At 47.0% G+C, this 18,451-nt stretch overlaps 6 protein-coding genes across 6 annotated transcripts; 2 read left to right on the forward strand and 4 right to left on the reverse strand.

Moving 5' to 3' along the window:
• Window positions 1–50: 50 nt before the first annotated feature.
• Window positions 51–1,055, reverse strand: N7516_002404 (uncharacterized protein; the record flags this gene model as incomplete). The annotated part of the gene is made up of 1 exon (XM_057215124.1): window positions 51–1,055. The coding sequence occupies one exon, from the start codon at window positions 1,053–1,055 to the stop codon at window positions 51–53; it is 1,005 nt and encodes a 334-aa protein (XP_057077007.1).
• A 4,016-nt stretch (window positions 1,056–5,071) lies between these two features.
• N7516_002405 (uncharacterized protein) lies at window positions 5,072–5,926 on the reverse strand (the record flags this gene model as incomplete). The annotated part of the gene is made up of 4 exons (XM_057215125.1): window positions 5,072–5,372; window positions 5,397–5,581; window positions 5,622–5,748; window positions 5,808–5,926. The coding sequence occupies 4 exons, from the start codon at window positions 5,924–5,926 to the stop codon at window positions 5,072–5,074; spliced, it is 732 nt and encodes a 243-aa protein (XP_057077008.1).
• A 118-nt stretch (window positions 5,927–6,044) lies between these two features.
• N7516_002406 (aminoglycoside phosphotransferase family protein) lies at window positions 6,045–7,878 on the reverse strand (the record flags this gene model as incomplete). The annotated part of the gene is made up of 4 exons (XM_057215126.1): window positions 6,045–6,893; window positions 6,921–6,970; window positions 7,054–7,652; window positions 7,703–7,878. 4 exons carry the CDS (start codon window positions 7,876–7,878, stop codon window positions 6,045–6,047), a joined length of 1,674 nt encoding a protein of 557 aa, XP_057077009.1.
• Window positions 7,879–9,050: 1,172 nt separating this feature from the next.
• Window positions 9,051–11,031, reverse strand: N7516_002407 (Zn(II)2Cys6 transcription factor; the record flags this gene model as incomplete). The annotated part of the gene is made up of 3 exons (XM_057215127.1): window positions 9,051–9,918; window positions 9,970–10,575; window positions 10,628–11,031. The coding sequence occupies 3 exons, from the start codon at window positions 11,029–11,031 to the stop codon at window positions 9,051–9,053; spliced, it is 1,878 nt and encodes a 625-aa protein (XP_057077010.1).
• Window positions 11,032–11,968: 937 nt separating this feature from the next.
• N7516_002408 (uncharacterized protein) lies at window positions 11,969–14,669 on the forward strand (the record flags this gene model as incomplete). The annotated part of the gene is made up of 5 exons (XM_057215128.1): window positions 11,969–12,072; window positions 12,208–12,269; window positions 12,335–12,706; window positions 12,770–13,532; window positions 13,589–14,669. 5 exons carry the CDS (start codon window positions 11,969–11,971, stop codon window positions 14,667–14,669), a joined length of 2,382 nt encoding a protein of 793 aa, XP_057077011.1.
• Window positions 14,670–15,721: 1,052 nt separating this feature from the next.
• On the forward strand, window positions 15,722–17,271 carry N7516_002409 (uncharacterized protein; the record flags this gene model as incomplete). Its single annotated transcript, XM_057215129.1, has 3 exons — window positions 15,722–16,373; window positions 16,487–17,127; window positions 17,182–17,271. 3 exons carry the CDS (start codon window positions 15,722–15,724, stop codon window positions 17,263–17,265), a joined length of 1,377 nt encoding a protein of 458 aa, XP_057077012.1. The 3' UTR covers window positions 17,266–17,271.
• Between the last annotated feature and the right edge of the window lie 1,180 nt (window positions 17,272–18,451).

Below are 18,451 nucleotides of genomic sequence, written 5' to 3' on the forward strand. Positions count from 1 at the left end.
CACCCAAGCAATATTATTCAACCGGAATTCTACCACTGCCTGTGAACACTTTACACGTTCTTTCCGACAGTGGTGAGGAGGGGACCGAGAGGGGTGGCAACGGTGGGGAGACCGAGACCAGTGACAAGGGCAACAACGGAGGGAGACAGCTTGATGAGGAGGTGCTGTCCGTCCTTGCCGACAATGTGGAGGAGGTCCTCAACGGGTCCAGAGATGTGGGCGATGAGCTCACCGAGGGAAGCAGCCTTGTAGACGATGGAGCCAACGGGGCCGGCGATACCAGTCAGACCGAGGCCAGCAACGACGGAGGTGAGGGCGGGGGAGAGCTCGATGAGGAGGTTCTCGGTGTTCTTGCCGGTGACGGTAAGGGTAGACTTGACCTTGGGGGCAAGGTCCTGGACAATCTCGCCACGCTTGACGTTCTTGCCGAGAACAGCAACGACGGTACCGACGGGGACACCAACGGTAGGGAGACCAAGACCGGAAACGAGGCCAGCGACCTGGGGGGAGAGGCTGATGAGGAGAGCACCAACGTCGGCACCGACAACAGTGACGAGACCGTCGACGACGGGGCCAAGGCCAGTAAGGAGAGCACCAACGCCGGAGGCGGAGGCGACAACGTCACCGAGGGCAACGCCAAGGCCACCGAGACCAAGGCCGGCGACGAGGGCAGTGACCTCAGGGGAGAGCTCGATGAGGAGGGTACTGGCGTCAGGGCCGGCAACGGTCAGGATGTTATTGAGCTGGGGTCCGAGGTTCTGGACGAGGTGACCATCCTGGACAGCGGGGGCACTGCTGGCAGAGGGGGAGGCGGGGGAGCCGGGGAGGCTAGGGGAGCCGGGGAGGCTAGGGGAGCCGGAGGAGCCGCCAAGGTTCAGGACCTTGCCCAGGTCACCGAGCGAAGAGACAACAGGGAGCTCGTTGAGCTTGAGCTCCTTGGTGATGTCACCAATTTTGAGACCTTTGAGGATGCTATCAAGACCACCAGCAGGGGTGGGAACAGCGAAAGCAGAGCCGGCCAGAGCGGCGACGGCAGCGATGAAAGAGGCCTTCATTGTGAAATTATAATGGGTATATAGAAACTGAAAGGAGTGACCGCAGTTTGTATGAAGAATGAGTGTAGGAAGAAGAGGCTTGGAAGAAAAGGAAACTTTGATGGGAAAGACTGTATTTATATGCTACCTAGGGTATGCACCGAACGTGATCTACGGACACGATCTTGGTTGCCCCTGTCCCGTCCCCTGTTCGGGGTTTTCAGCCTGTTAGGGAAGGAGTAGTATCCTAGACTAACTAGCAGGTCAGCTCCATAGTTGGCGCGATTTCAATAGGATCAATATAATGGGGTCTTAGAGAAGTATTAAGTGGGACTAGCATCTCCATTATACCGAGAGTTGGCGCCATTACAAGCCCACAACATACTCCGTAGATGTGCCGAATAAGCCAAGAATAGGGTCAGCATAGGGTCCTACCCAAGTAGGAACTAATCCCAGGATCTTTTGAAAGTAAAAAGAACCATGGCACTTGTAGCTGAAGCTTACTTGTAGCTGAAGCTTACTTGTAGCTGAAGCTTACTTGTAGCTGAAGCTTACCTAGGTATCCCATAACTTTCGGCATAGTTCCTTGAAGCACTCACTCAAGCCCTACAACATAGATATAGGATCTTCATCAATTCAATTCGATAATCCCAATTAGAATGTTGGGATCTCAATGTCAATCCGGAGACTACCGGATAAGAGGCGTAAATTGAGATCTACATGCCCATGTTTAGGGTGGATAGAGATATAGGAGGGTCTTAGCGCAGGCTAAGATGAGCTTATAGGGTTGACCCATCGGTGTAGTTAGGTATAGTTAGGGTAGTCCGAGTAACTCCGTGGATTAGCCAAGGTTCGGTAAATGAGATCTGGGTTCCACCGGGATCAATTTCAGTGCATCTACAACATACAACTGTTGTAGTACCATCACTGTCAAACCCTCTGATATTCTAAACTCACTTTAAATAGGTAATAAGATCTCTATTATTTGTCACGCCTATTTTTTGTTCCTTTTCTCACTCTTACTCTGGAGTTATTTTTAATGGAAATTAGGGTGGGGACCACCCGGCAAACAAAGAAGGATCTACAAAGAACCAATATACCGAATATAACTGAAAGAGCTCATATATTAGCTTTAAAATCCAATAGTGTGGAACTATATTGCCAATCAGCCAGCATAACTACTGACCCATTTACACTTAAGCGCCATCTAAGATACTACTAGCCATTTATAGTCAACGACCACAGTCTAAGCTTCTAGGGACCGGACCCCCTTTCCGTTGCAAAGGCCCCAATTATCTAGGTTACGATTCTCTCTCTCGATGAAAATTTACACGGATACAGAGTTCGATTGGCTGATCGGAATCTATTGGCCGCTAAAACCCCCTGATATTTGCCGGAACAAAGGCGATGGTCAAACTTAACTTCACTCGGTAACTAACTACATAGTTATGTACCTCCCGTCAGCCACTAGTTACTCCGTACCAGGACCTGGGATCCAAGATCGTGTTCTCCGAAAGCTGGGTGCCACCTACATCACCAAAGGGGTATTTTTTTTTTTTGTTTTGTTTATTTCTGTCCTGGGGTATTCCTGGGAACCCGGCTGTTGTTGGTACCCCCGGATATATTCGCTATGGGGGATAATGGTTTGACATAATTACTTCATTCAGCATATAAGCTAAGCCGCTGGAGATATCCAGAACATCTACGGAGTACTTCGTACTATAGAGCTAATACAACATAGTGGAAATAATCCGGAGGATTTTGACGGCAGACACGTATATGACGTACCGAATGTTCCGTTGCCCCTCCCGTGGGGTCAACACGAGAGAGGTTCTGTCGATCACCAGATGGACTTCGGAAATTCGCTGTTGATACTATCTCGGACTAGACTGGGATTTCTTTTTGTATCTAGGAGGACTATCGTGATCTTAAAAAGGGTTTTTTTTCTCATCACACGGAGTAAACCCAAGCGATGTCGTGATTCACTTGGATTTCCATCCAATCGATTACCGTCTTAATGTTGGAACTTACCAGATTGGCAATAACATAACTCAATAATCATCCTTGTCTTTCCGTGCTTGGGGACAACATGTTAGTTTCCTCAAATCTAAAGCAATAGTTATTAAACAACTATTGTTTATTACACATAGCTGAAGTGGGTTTCAAATGGTCGGTTGGATCTCGTGGAAACCTTCAGAAGACTGTAAGCCCACACCAAGTCTAGGTCCACAAGTAAATGGCTGGGCCACTTCAGCGGTTCCTGTATGTTGAATCCACAACAGAGATCTCTTCTAGCTGCCAAATAGTGGATTCATGGCTCAGCCATGATCATCGACCTTCCCGTTTTGTTCGCTCGGGATCAGTGCAGTTTTAATGAAGAACATGAATCCTAGTTGCCTATGTATAAAGACGTAGATCAATACTTATGTGCATAACGAGGGCATTAAGAAGCTATACCGCTTTATGAGAATCAGGACATCTAATCTGGACAAGTTTGAACATATTTGCCGCCATCTCACTCATTCTTGGCAAATATTCCTATGGATTGATTTCTTCCATGAATTTCCGAAATCTCAAGATTTGGGACTTCAAAATCGCTAGTATGGGCATTAACCTAACCGGGTTACGGCAAATGATAACTAGTTAGACGGATCTGAATTTGCTATAATGTGGACTGGCTATGCGGGATCACCTTGGCATGGGTCAGCTCGCCATAGTAGACATTGCATACCTCCACGGTCGTAATAATGGAGTACATAGAGGCAAATATTACAAAGGACCTCCCCCAGGACAGACGAAAAGCATAAAATGAAATTTCCCGGGGCCAGGCTTGGAAGACAAGCTCATACGTATTTTCTCATGAGTAGATGAAATAGGAGTACTTTGCGCGGATTTTGGAGCCTGTGAGTTGACTAGATCATGAGATATGTCGCTCAACAGGGAAATATGTTGAAGTGGGAGCAAGCCGAAGTGGTATGCACTGATTGAGGTAGGGTTAGCTCAAGTTCAATCTCTCCGAAATAGTTCGAATTTGCTATAAGGAAGAAGTGGACATTCTCCGTAGGAGCTTATAGAGACTATATAGACTGATACCACCCTCTATACATAGAATGGCCTATGCTGGGATAAATTTATATAACCTCTCGGATTTTCCAAATGTGACCGCTACCACCTATCTTGATATTGTAATCCCTGATGCTGTTGTAGTTCTTTATAGTCCTGTGAATTACTGTATCGGGTTAAATTTGCCCTTTTGGGTTTAGCGTCCCAATACAGCGGTAACTATAGGCCAGCTGCCAAACCCCTATTTCCGGTAAATGTTGATGTCTATCTTGGCCTGGCGGCCTGAATTAAGATCGGCAGAAGAATTAAAATACCCGAGTTACTGACACTTTAATAATCAATGTAGCCTGATTTTGCTGGCGTTTACTACAGCTCTCAAAAATGAAACCTTTCATCAACATAGTTGTAAACCGTCCAAGAAGGTCTATGTTCCAAAGAAGTCTACAAAGCCATCTAGATCATTTTCTGCTGGTGAGTCCTTCCCATTGGTTGTCTGTTATTCCGCTGACCTCCCTTGTTGCGAAGTCGGGTTCCAGCTCGGGGATACTCAAAAAGAACGTGTACCCGAACAGGAGGCCACTAAAGAACCTAACAAGTGTTATTTTCGTAATATAGAAGGAGTAATGGGATAAAGACGGAAGGAACGATATGATTCATAAGGCGGGGGGCTTTAATTAGGGAGGGGAAGGTGGTAAGGAAGGAGCATTCATATGTTATATAGTTATATGCAAATATATATTTTAGTATATATACTCGACGTTTACAAAAATTGTAGTATAGGTTATGCTAGGAGAAGACACTATAACTAGACTAAACATATTATAACATAAAATTGATATAGAAGTAATATTAAAAAGTGAGTAAATGAAAGATATTCTGTAGTATTTAGGATAACTAGTTATGCATATGTTGTAGATATACGGTGTAGTTATGGTACGTTTTAGTGTAAAATGGGGTTACGCCAAGGGATATAATCAACTGAATTTGTGTCCGTCCCAGGTTTTGCACCTGAGAGAGACATAAAAATGGATGATGATAAAAGCAGGCTTGGCGGGGACGCCGGAGCTCTTTTTTGAGTACCCCCGAGCTAGTTGTCCTCCTTGATGCTGCATTATGAAGAAGCCCACGCTTCTCCAAGCTCTGACAGAACACTTTTTTCGAAGAGAAATCCTCGAGTGGTTTTGACTCGTGTCACGGCTATAGCCATCCGGTTCTCCATCATTGGCTATTTCAGGATTGGTTGCCTCGCTAGTGCGATCGAGCACTAACGCCCACCTAGATCTGAAAATATTTCATAACCCGCGGATAACACGGGCCGTAGTCTGACGCCATTCCGGCACGGATATTGTTGGCATTGGTCTCCCTCCTATTGTTTCTTCCAGGGAGAAGCGTCTCTGTGTATGCGGCCAATTCCGCAATCGTGGCATAATTGTTGTGCCAACATATTTGTAGATAATGTAGCCAATTAACGGATCATTATCTAACTTTGGGAATTCCATGCATGTTCTGCAGTATGTCCAAGACCTTACGACCGTGCTCATTAGGATTCTCGGTGAGACACCGATCTCCATAAACCTCAAAGCCGTAGTTTATGAGGTAGGACAATGAACCGAGGGCGAATTTTTCGGTTCGAGGACCTAGGAAGCCGGAACTTTCATGAGTATTCTTCCATAAGGGATCTGACGATCAATCTACTCGCGTGCTGATTACCGCCTAGGCTTCACAGCATGATGAGGTGTGATCGGGTCAGTTTCATCTGCCCGGCTCAAGACTCGAGAAGCCATCGATACAAGTTGCCTGTCCTTCGGTCGCGAGATTTTGCTCTTCATGACTAGCAATCAGGAATATGGCATTATTACCGTCGATGGTGGCTGCGTAGTAATAATATTGGAAAGATACAACTCCAAGGTTGAGAACGAAGTAAGCACAGTTTATTCGTATCAAAATTTAGATATCCTCGGGAGGCATACTGTCATCCCCATCGTCCTTATACGGCCAATTTCGCCAACATAATTCCCGCTGGCCCACTTCTGCTTGCCGAACCATTTCCATACGGAACTTCCGGTTGCCCTCCAACGCCCTCTCAAAGTTGTCTGGCTCGGTACCGCCTTCCAGATCTATATCGAGGTGTTCTCTAACCCGGGACAATAGCTGTTCAGACTCATTCCATTCCTGCGACTCCACCATGGCAGTCTCTCGTTCTTCATCGCTAAACACAACTGGACAAGCGGCCGAGGAGATGCTGCTCCATACCGATGGAGTCGTGATACCCACTAACGCAGCACGTAAGTTGATTACGTCTACGTCCCAGGGATACCCTGTCTGGCGAAGGAGATACTGCCGCATTCCGAGATAAGGAAGTCTCAACAAATCCATGTGTTCCTCATTGTGTACGCCTGTCGCGGCTGTGTAGTAAAGGTTGGCCTCTTCTAAGCGAAAGACGGCTCTGCACTGTCTCTGCTGTTCGATTCCCATCTCATCGAAATCATTAGGAAGAGATGGAATCTGTATACTTTGAGGTTGAGATAAATCGTGCTTACAGAATACGGGATAACCCACTTGCATGAAGCGGGGGAATATCACAGCATCCTGCCAATCGATGATACTGATGATTTTGGTTGATCCAGGTGCCAACAAAATGTTGCTCGGACTTAAATCGGGGTGTCTCAGCGACGCAACGCTATAAGAACCCGACCGGATTATATAAGGCGCCAATCGTAGGAATCGCGAAAGTAACGAGGTATGCTCAGAGGGAAGAATATCATGGTTAGTAGGTAAAAGAAAAGTTTGGCGAGGCTAAGCTTTAGCGTGGTGCTGAATAACAGCTATCTCTCGGCGAGCCGCGGACGTAACACAGTCCTCGGGTGAAAGCCCTAATAATAATCAGTCCCGGTCATAGGGATTACTTTCCTAAAACATAAGAACAGACGGGAGAGGGGGAAAGGGAGGAACGTACAGGGTCCACGGTCAATTTCGGGGTTACTTCGTTCGCCATGCCAAAATTGCCGAGCAGACACAGGGCCGATACAGAAATCCTCCACAATTGGTATCTGGGTTTCCCCGTCAAGGTCCTTCTTATGATATAAGCTTCCATACGCAGGAAAGCGGAAATCAAAAATCTTCCTCTCCATATCTGCGATCTGTGTCATAACATCTTTCGTCTCGTCGGTAGTAAGAGATAACCACCGTGAAGAAAGGCTCTCTCCCTTCACTCGCTCCATCAGAATATACTCTGTTCCGATAGGATTGTCCGATGATGTTAAATAAGCCAAGACCTCCGGTATCGGAAGTTTGAGGATATATCGCAAAAAGTTCATGGTAGCCACCTCACTAGCGGTTGTATAATGAGGAGGCCCGGCAATGGGAGTCGGAATTCGGGCGATTACTTCACGGCCATTTTTTGCTCGTAGAAGAAACACTTTGTTAAAGCCTCCCTCTGCAAACTTAGTAATATTAGGGCAATAGTCTTGTTGTACTGCTTCGCCAGCGATCCGTTGGAGCTCTGTTGGTCGAAACTTGACGTACCGTTCGTTTAAACGGTCGGTCTCGTTAAATCTAGCTAGAATTTAGTGGTTACGATCAAAGCAATGATAAGCTTCACCTACATCCATCGTCGTGATGTATTTTGAAAGAATTCCTCCCGGAATGCTGGTGGACTAGTGGATAAGTGATTGCGGGAGGAAGCAGATATGGCAGGCTGCTTGGAACAGGCCAACGGTTTCCGCAAATAGGGAACGGATATACTTCGAGTAATGGCGAGTCTCTGGAAGGAATTCACCATTGTTCAAAAACAACAGTAGTAAAAAAACATTCAGTCACGGGGATGTTGCCTGATGCAGGTTTGTTTACTTTATCGGTTGCGCCGTGGAAGCTAGGAATAGATAAGATAAGCTCCATGCTTACTATATTCACGTGATGTCAGATATTACAGTATTATATCGGTAATTTACTCAGTAGCCGTGCTAATGGGATATCCCATACAATATGTTGGGACCCCAAGTTACTACATACTACATACTTGACTCTTCCAGAGATGTCAGCATATGGCAATTAAATACAATCATCACAATGTAGTAACGAGCAGATCTAGATTTTGACGCTTGGACGAATACAACACGGTTATAATATCACGAATACTGGACGAATTCTTTAATACATAGCAACTCAAACAACCTGAACTTTTTGGGGACCTCGAGATTTACCCTAGAGATAATAGCTCGGACTCAAAATAAATTACTCTGAGGATTCGCGCAGCGAAGCTAGAATAACTATGGATCAGACTTATCGATACCTATATTACTTGCCGCTATATTTATCATAAAGGTAGACCTGGATAAAGGACCGTATAGTTAGTTATTGGGAAATCCGTTGAAGCGGGAGCAAGCAAAAGTGGTATACGCTGTTCAGCGTGTTGTTAACTCTGGTTAGATATATATCCAGTGAAATATATACTTACCACCCATGCTTGATCCGCCACGCTTTTCTATGACAAGATCCCTAACTTTTATACCCCTTTAGGAATATCTTAACAGTGAAATAAGTTCCTAGTAAGGGCAGGTCCTTGGTTATTTTCAGTACTGTCTTCAGACCCTCTTGGAATTGTGACAATTCTACCACATAGTTACCGATGTATGATAATTTGGGGGAGTACTGGGTATAGAGGAAGTTCCCACTCATCAATCGCCCTTCTACGTATATACGATCCATAAATGCATACCCCCTATGGAGTATATGTAGTACACATTTTATTCTTCAAAAAGCGACAAGAGGTGAACAAGAGGTGAACACGTGCCAGACATTATTCTGTTGCACCTCAAAGCTAGCAGTACATAGCCAATCCATCTAGATCAATTCGCAGTATATATTATTCATTATGTACAGGGCATTTCACAAAAAAAGAACGCTTATTTCTTTTTCAAATTCATATGCCCAAAATATTACAAGAAAGTGTTTTCACAACCCGATATGGTACCCCTGGTATGCATCGCCGGCCAGCGGCATCCCCGACAACGGGTCTTGAGAATATAGCCCCTGATTCGGCATATAGCCTATAGAGCTATCAATCAGAGTTTTCTCTATGGAAGCAGACTCCTCCTCGAACCGTTCTAGATGTCCATGCATGTCCCACTTCCTATCACAATATTTGAGCATGTCCCGAATATAGGATAGGCAACGAATGGCACGTGCGTGGCAATTGAACAGGTCCTCGTCGCCCAGTACGGGCGGTTCTGGAGTCCCAGCGGGGACAGAAGGGGGTGCTGGAATAGTGGCGCTAATGAGCTTGTCGTAATTGCAGGACAGGACATTGACAAATAATCGACCCACTTGGTGCACTCGCTGGATGTCCAGGTATGTCAAGAAGGGCAGGGCACTGGGATTTTCCAGAACCTGGTGGATTTGGCTGATGTAGTCCATGCATCGGTCAAATAGAAGAGCTTTGCTGTAGTCGTGGGGGGTTGGATATCGGTGCGAAGGGGATAGCAGGATAATAATTGTGTATAATAATTCAAGTCGGTATAGAAGTGAAAAGTGGTTGGGAGAATTCGGGGGGCATTGATGGAACCATTCCCGCGCTCGCCAGCACAGAGTCCAAATGAGGACCAGGGGCTGCGGGGATGGATCTCGCCCACTATAGTGCATTTCTTGGTAGCCCGCGGAGAGAATCTGTCGGATTTTAACGATATGCAAGGCAGGTGCCGGGCTGCGTAGGAAGATATGAGTTTGCTCTATGGGGGCGCCTGGTGCGGTAATTGATGGCAATGCAACATTCACAGATCCATCGGAGAACGAGTAGGTTCTCTGCATAGCAGGACTCAATCCTCTGCAACTTAAGATTAGCAAGGCACAATTGAGGAACAGAACGAAGACGAACCTGTCTAGACAATATATGCAATGAAAGACACGCCGGCGAATATCAAGTCGATCGGGATTTGTCGAAACTTCAGCAGGGGGATCTTGATGCAAGCCCAGATCAATCGCAACCTTGACAGCCATTCCAACCAAATACCAACCCCGGAAGCGTACTGGGTCAACCAAGGAATATTGAGCAAGTAGTAAGATTGCTTGGATTCCCGAAATTGACCCAGGGCGCAGGACTTCCTCGGCATATGTCAAAGCTTCTGAAACGAGAGCCCACGCCCTTTGATGGCTCTTATCGTTGTTATAGTATGATACGGATGCCGAAGCGATGGCGAGAACCATGCGCAACATCCAATGGTCGAACGGTTTGGCGAACCGGCCGCCTGACTGATATACGGCATCCACCGAGGTCCAGAAGCTCGTTTCGACAAAGAAAGGCAGTTGGACAAAAACATTATCGAAATAGTATTGTAGCAACGGCGTCGCTTCGTGCCGCGGCGGTAGTGGATAGGGGGAGGATGGTGGGCAAGCGTCGGCTAGAGCGACAGAGAGGAGAAGGTTGGCGAAGGAGGTACTCGAGGTGATGCCGTGGAAGTCTCGCGAAGTTGCATTGACCGACCTTTCGAAAATGTCAGCGGGCAAACAAAAAGAACCAATTCAGTCATACTAACAAGAAACCAAAATCGCCAACTAAGTCGTCAATATCTGAAACCTCTCTGCGGTGGGCAGGGCTTAATGCATTTTCGGACGCGACGGAGGTGATCGACATTTCCCGAGGTATCCCATCACCCTCAGCAGACAGGGAGGTTGATCGGGCACGCATCTGACTGATCTTCTTTTCGAGTTTCTCACAATACCCTTCCAGTGACGCGACATAACTCCTTTCTTTTCCTTTGGCGAACTCATCACTTGCCCCGGAGCAAGTGGTCGCCTTGCCGACTCTTTCGCAAGCCGAACAAGCGGGGAGTTTGCCGTCGCATTTGATCTTCGCGGTTCGACATCTCGAGCAGGCGGCGACTGGGCGACTCACCTTGAGCAGGGGATTATCCAAGAAGGTCGTGGCTGTGACAGACATATCTGCTCATTATACTGATCAAATACGGGTTAGCAAATTCGAGGATATGGGACCCCCACTCTCTTCCACCCCTGCATCTCCACTTCCGACCAAAAACGGTAAAGGACTCACGTGATATGAAATAGAGGAAGATTGCATAAGCTGGCTCTGGGAGGAAAGGATTAGCAACTAATGTATTAAATAAAATAAGCCTTCAACGAAGACGTTGAAAAAAAAAAAGAAGGAGAAGAACTCCACTGAAAATCCCATGTCAGTAAATTTTTTTTTTTACACGAAACGACTTATTATAGGACAGGAATTGGAGGGGGAAGATCTGTGGAACCGCACGGACTTTTGGCGAGAATCCCCGTCTCTAAATTTGTTTGTTACGGGAATACGGGAGCTACTAACTACGGAGTATTAATCTTATTAAGTTCATATTAAGTTGCCTATTAAACGTCCCTATTAACCTGCCTATTAACCTGCCTATTAACTTGCCTATTACACTATTAAATACGGTTAAAATAGATAATATAAAAAGATATACTATTCACCATTGTCAAAATACTATTAAACAGCTATTAAACAGCTTTATACTACACTAATTATCCATTATCCAAACTGAAAGTCTTTCTTTTTTTTTTTTTTCAGCTGCCTTGTGCCTCCACATAAATCCACACCTCACCTTGTCCCACGCCCAACCTTTTCTCCAGATCTGGACCGAGGCCCTTCCCCCCTCTCTCTCTCTCTCTTTGGAAATCACGGTGGCGCCATTCCCATTCAAGACACTTTTTTTTTTTCGACTTCTTTTTGAAGGAACTCCCCTTGTCAAGGCCCCTGGGTGCCTCGTCATGTCGACTGTTCACTTTGATATTCAAAAGGTACCTTGGGCATAACTCGCGGATGATGTGATCGGTCCTTTCTCAACCTTCCTCTTATCTACTCTTTTTGGCCCACCATGACCTCGAGTCCCAATTATTCTTCGGGGCCAAAATCACCAGAATTATACTCCCTAGAGCCACCGGACGGTCGTATCGCTCACACATTAACCGCCTGCACAAGGTGTAGACAAGTATGATGCCATCTCCCCGTCCCCGCCATCTCGGACTTTTCGCCCCTCTATCCTAGAGCTTCATAGCTCCCCCACCCCGCCTCCTTTCGCGGTACTGTTTCGGAACTGACCTACCTTCCGTGTAGCGAAAGTCCAGATGCGACCCCGGGATTCCACGATGTGCCCCCTGTGAACGAAGCAATGCTAAGTGCGTGTATTACGATTCGGCCCGAGACTCAACTATACCTCGAACCTATATCGTATCGCTCAGAGAGAAAGCCCGCGCGTTAGAAAAAGAGCTTGCAAAAGCCGAGAATGAGATACAACATGCCGCCGATGCCGAGCTGATGGTGCGGGGGGCTGGGCGCATCCGATTCAAGGAGAACGATGAGCCGCGATATCTCGGTGCCTCGAGTGGCATCGCCATGACTCGTTTGGTCATGGAGATGGCCAAGCAGAACACTGACTCCAAAAGCATAAAGGACGTTGTCCCCGAATTCACCGCACAAGAGATTAAAGACGCGTTTGCCGAAGAAGACTCCAAGCCGACATCGAAAGTCTACCCCATGATAAGCTCGATTCCACAACCCAACCTACCCCCAAAGGCCCTGACCTATAAATTGATTGATCTCTTTGTGGCCAAAGGTACCGCGATCACTTTGCTCAGACTCTTTTCCTTGTAGCTCGTGTAACTGATTCGTTGTATAGCACAGGCACAACTTCCCCTCCTGCACGAGCCCACGTTTCGACAAGAGGTAGAGGAGGTCTTCGATGGCTCTACAGACCCCTGCAAAAATTTCCAACTGCGGATGGTCATCGCCATCAGCATGCAGAAAATGAGTACAGAATATGCCGGTCTCGCTGATAGTTATTATCTTGCGGCCTTGCCCTACCTGGAACCTACATTGAAACGATTGGATATAGGGGCTCTACAATGCCTTGTGCTCATAGGCTCATATTCAATGGTAACGCCGACTCGCACGGCTGCGTACTGGGTCGTGGGGACGGCCGCCAAACTTTGTCAGGACTTGGGATTGACCGAAGAAGCCACCGTTACCAAATCACCGTGTGGGAAACCATTGAATCCCTTGGAGGTCGACATGCGTCGAAGGTTATTTTGGATAGTCTCATCAATGGAGTTCGGTCTTTCTCATAGCCTGGGTCGATGCAGCAGCTACTGCGTCAGCCACGACCATATCAATGTGAAATTCCCCGAATTGGTGGACGACCGGTACATCACCGCAGAGGGGATCACGCCGGGAGCGAAACCCGTTCTCGCGAAGTGTATTGCAGTTCACTTTTTCAAAATGCGACTACTCCAACTGGAGCCTAGGAGAATTCTCTATTCGAACAGACGAGAGAGCCCACTTGATGATCAGGATCCATGGTTTTCTCAGATGTTGGCCAAAATTGACCATTGGATGGCCACTACTCCCAAGAACGACGATGGCAGTGGGCTTAATGTGAAATGGTTCGTTGATATGCTTATTTTCCGAAGTGTGATTTTGCTGACAATAACTTCTACAGGTTTCAAGGGAGACGAAACACCATCATTGTTCTCATGTATCGTCCCTCGCCGCAGATCCCCGAGCCAACCATCAATGCCGCCAAAATCTGTTACGACGCGGCTGTCTCCAATATCGCTATGCACAAGGAACAGATGATCACCGGATCTGTCGACCTAACATGGGTGTTTGTGCAAGCTCTTTTTATGGCCCTAAATACTGTGCTCTGGGCCCTCTCATATCCCGAAATTCGAAAAGAGCACACCATTGAGGAAGTTCAAGGCCATCTGGACATGGCCCTTGAAGTTATCGTATTTTCCGCTGAACGTTGGCCTGGTGTTCAATCTGCCTTCCTTCTTTACAGGCGCCTTGTTGCTGCGTGCTTGAAGGCGTACAGGACGGAAGAATCATTTGTTGTACACTCGCCTTCTAACCATCCTACGCCAACCTCTTCGCAGGGAATGACCCCTCCAGCGATGTCTAGCCCGTCAAGCAGTACGACTACTTCATATTACTCCAACAACCACCGTGGCGGCAACCTATCAATCGGCGATACCACCTCAAACGGTACTTATTCCAGGGGACAATCGGCTGATCCTACATTCACTCAAGAATCAACGCCACCTGCAGTGGCCCCTGCAGTGGCCCCTATACCGTCCAAGGAATCACAAATGCCATCGGTTTCCTCTACATTTGACATGCACCCACCACCTCCAGCCCATAGTGTGACACCGCTTTATACGTCAGGAGCCTACGTCGGGCCGACGCTCTACCCCGATGTATCAATTGACCCGAACACCCCTTATAACACGATACCGTCAGTTGTTCCCGGCCTGCAAGGCTGGGACCCCAACTTCTCACTTGCCTCAACAACTGCTGGTCATTTGGCATACACCGATGCGACTGTCGATCCCATGAATTGGTCTACCTCCATTGGAGACCAGTACTCCCAGTACTTTAATGAGCCATTCCCAGTCCCTTCATGGCGTGAACGCACCCTCAGCCAACAAGAGCAAATCGAGCTTCTGGCTTCTCTCGAACACAATATACCCGATGTATCTGCCCAGCTGGTTAATGAGTATAATGCTTACTATCAGTCTTGAATTTCTGATGCAGTCGGTCTCACTTCGTCTGCGGGGATCATTTTGTACTGAAGAGTTCTGGTGTTTCTTGGGGAATTGTGCTTTGATTCCCGAGATATCACTGATATTCTGTCTTGGACTGGATCATCTTTTGACATCTATGAAATATAACTCCTTTAATGGTCATGTTACCAATCGGGCTGGAGGTCGCCCATGCCCGAGAGAGGCATCTTAGACCACCTGACTTTGTTTCTTCTCGGCGAATAATCTTTCGATAGTAAGAGATACCATTTTCAATTATTTTAAGTTCATTTTCAATTGTTTCAAGTTTTATTCGATATATCTTTCTTTTCATCACTTGATAGGTTGGGACCTCGGGATATTAATGGACGTAGGTAAGACCGGGGATCCACCATCCAACATCTAAAGAGTGCGACATAATCGAAGTTGTATATCCTATCCTACATATGTTAATGCAATAAATATTTAAGCAAGCATTAGGAATTTCATCCTGGTAAATATAGTCCCAAAAGGTCTTTGAATAAAGTTTGCTTTTGGGCGACTTGTTGTTCTCGCCACTCGCTAAGGCGATGATATGAGCCGTCCTCGATCGATGCACTCCTATTGTCACATTGTATTGAGAATAAAGAGATCAAATGACAATGAATGGATGAATAGATGAATGCATACTTTATACATAAAATCAATAGAATATACAATATACAATATACAATGCAGGTGCCAAATAAAGTACATCGGGCCAAGACCGGTCACGTGAATTGATCAATTCGCCGTCATCCTCGCCGGCTTTGACCACAGGATCGTCTCTCCATCATCACTCTCCTTCACCACCGCCACTCATCAGCCACCCAATCTGTAACACTTAAAGGGATTCAGTTCAGTCCCTTGGAATGCAGATGATCTAGTCCGCCCGTTGAATGACCTGTTCGCCTGCTTGAGCGACCGTCGATCGTGCCCCCCTCTCCAGGCACTGGGATCAAACTTTGCGATTCGGATCCAGAGCCGCTCTGGTTAATACCGTCTCTGCATGCTGAACTTTTCCTTTGGCTCTCATGTCTGATCGCACTCACCTCACATCCTTTCAAGCAAGACCTCCTTCGCCTTCCTCGCCCGCCGGGTCTCTCAAAGAGAACCATCGGTTGCCCATTTCTTCGGAACACATTCCCCAGACCCCGACATCTCCTCCGTTGATGTCGGTGAATGAACAAAGTCATGCCGCCAACTTCACATCCTCGCATACATCACCGAATCAGGCGACGGTCCAACCTCCGAACATCTCCTCTCCTCCGTCCTCTGCGCCAATGTCTACCCAAGTCTCTCAGCAGCCCACAATGAGCACAACCAATTCGTTCCCCACTCCCGCCAGCAGCGTCAGCAGTCACCCTGCGAATGCGACTTCAGAGGATGTGGATCAGGGGAGAAAATCTTTCAATATGGGGATACAGGACTCGGCAGAAAACTCGGGAGCAGCTCCCGCTCAGCAACAAACACAGCAACAAACACAACACAGACCCACCGACCACGATCGGCAGTCTTTGCAAACTGAAAGCACTAACGATTTTGCCAACGGGCAAGGCCAGCACTCGACAGATCCCGACGCTATGGATGTAGATACAGAGCCAACTCGTCGGGCAGATACCCTCAGTCTCGATTTCGATTCTCTTCAGAAAGAGCTAACCTCGGCTTTCCATCTTTGCAAGAGCTGTAAGATTCCCCAAAATGCATCATGGCATCTGCTGCATGTAGCTGCATGAATGCACTGATCTTGCACATTCTAGGAACTGAAGTCGTTAACACTGCTTTTTACTCCTTGACAGCTCCGATCGTTACTGGTCCAGACCCTTCAGTGGATCTCGTTTCTCTCTATGGGTTAGGCTCAATCGCGCACTCGGTAGCACGCATGGACCCCGTGACGGGGGAGAAAATCAACCGCCTCAGGAAATCATACGAAGGAAAGCTGAAAGGACTGGGACTCGCCGGACGGAACAAACCCCACAAGCAGGAGATTGGCGCTCCTGGCAGTCTGAGGTACATGACTCTATGGCCTGAAGAGGAATGGCAGAACCAGAAGGTGCATGGCAAGGCCATCAAGGTCTCAGATATGGATTCGGCGCTACAAAATCTTCAATCGCGAGCCATGCAAATGGAACCTGGACCGATTCCTAACAATGATTGGTGGGAAGATATCTTGGGTCACGAAAAGCAGGCCAAGAATCCAGCTCCAGGCGAGACCAGCAAGAAGGCTGCCCCAGCTCAAACTGCGGGTCGTCCCTCTATGCAATCCTATGCCGCATCTCCACGATCACAGGAAGCAGAGCGGCCACGGCCTAGCAGAGGTCGCAAGAGAAATTACGATGATAATAGCTTTGCCGGCTATGGCGAAGGGTTTGTGGATGATGATGATGACCCCGGATTCTACTCAAACGGCGAGGGATCTGGGAAGAAGAAACGCAAGAAGGTATCGCATTCCCGCAGTTAGCCAACCCTGTTTTAAAAAAATTAATCTAATCAGGACCACGTTGCTAAGGTGTCAACCCCCATGTCTGAAAGAAGCGCTAGCTACGGGGTAGGCATGTTCGGTATCGGTGCTAGATGACGAAATGGGGTTTATGATCACTTCGTATCAACCAAAAGCTGTTTCTGTTTCTGTTTATTTATTTTTGATGAAACACCAAATTTGCCCATATTAACCTAGGGGTGATGGGGTGATGGCTCGAGTCGAGTCTTGTCTTGCAAGGCCGGGAGTACTCGATGCCTATTTTGGCTCCCCCCTACTCTTTTTATTCATTCTCAGTACATGTTGCATCACGGTGCTGGATATACCCGGCTTCATCACTCGGACGGCGTTTTGGGGAAACAAAGTTATCCAAAGTGGGATATGATCAATTGCTTTTATTTCGTAAGCTTTGTTTCTTCCCCCTCTGCTCTTGTTTTTTTTTTTTTCTTCCGCTTTTTATCTTTTTATATCTCGCGCACAGCTATTCGAGATCTGCACTGCTGTAATGGTTGGTTATTCTGATTTTTCTTCACGGTTGTCTTATGCTTGCAGCTTGTTTCCATGATTCTTCTATCGGTCAACCTCGATGGTCCGCCGTGTTCACCTTCAATGATTATAGGGAGTGTGCATGACACTTCCTTACATTTTTTTTTTTCTACATCCTTGAGTCTTTGGGGCCTTGGTCTTGGCAGCGTGGAGACATCATTCTACGATGACGAGACAAGGAATAATTAGTCAATCGATTCAATAGATGACAAGATACTTTCCTGTAAAGTAGAAGCTGTATTTGGAATATGTAGTCGGCTCGTGGTTGATATGCTAGCTAAACAGCCAGGTTTTCGCTGGGATGTGTATTAGGAAGGTCAAACTAGCACTTAGATATCAAAAGCCCCTCGAAAGCCACAGGTCGAGTAGAGTGGCGTAGTTTGGACTTTAACATGTAGCTATCTATAAATGCCAACATATAAACATCACGTTCTTATCCTCTCGCGCACAGGACCTCCCTCATAAGCCGACCATACTCCATTCCTCCTTATCCTCACAGACACACAAAATAACGTGAGAAACGTCCTAAAATCCATATCGAAAATACACAGTCAAACCAGACCTGCTAGCCAGCCATAGCAAATAAGCTAAGTTCCTGTCCCCTCCAAGATTATGCTGAGACCCTGACCTCGCGCCAATCACACTCTCTCGGACTGCAGAAAGCAGAGACAGCGCCGAAGGAGTGATGCCAAGAGCATCAATTTTGAGGTTGACAATCACCTCGGGAAAGGCTGTTGCT

This window comes from Penicillium verrucosum (genome assembly GCF_028828655.1).
Source record: "Penicillium verrucosum strain IBT 35672 chromosome Unknown utg000001l_segment0_segment0, whole genome shotgun sequence".
Lineage (NCBI taxonomy): Eukaryota > Fungi > Ascomycota > Eurotiomycetes > Eurotiales > Aspergillaceae > Penicillium > Penicillium verrucosum.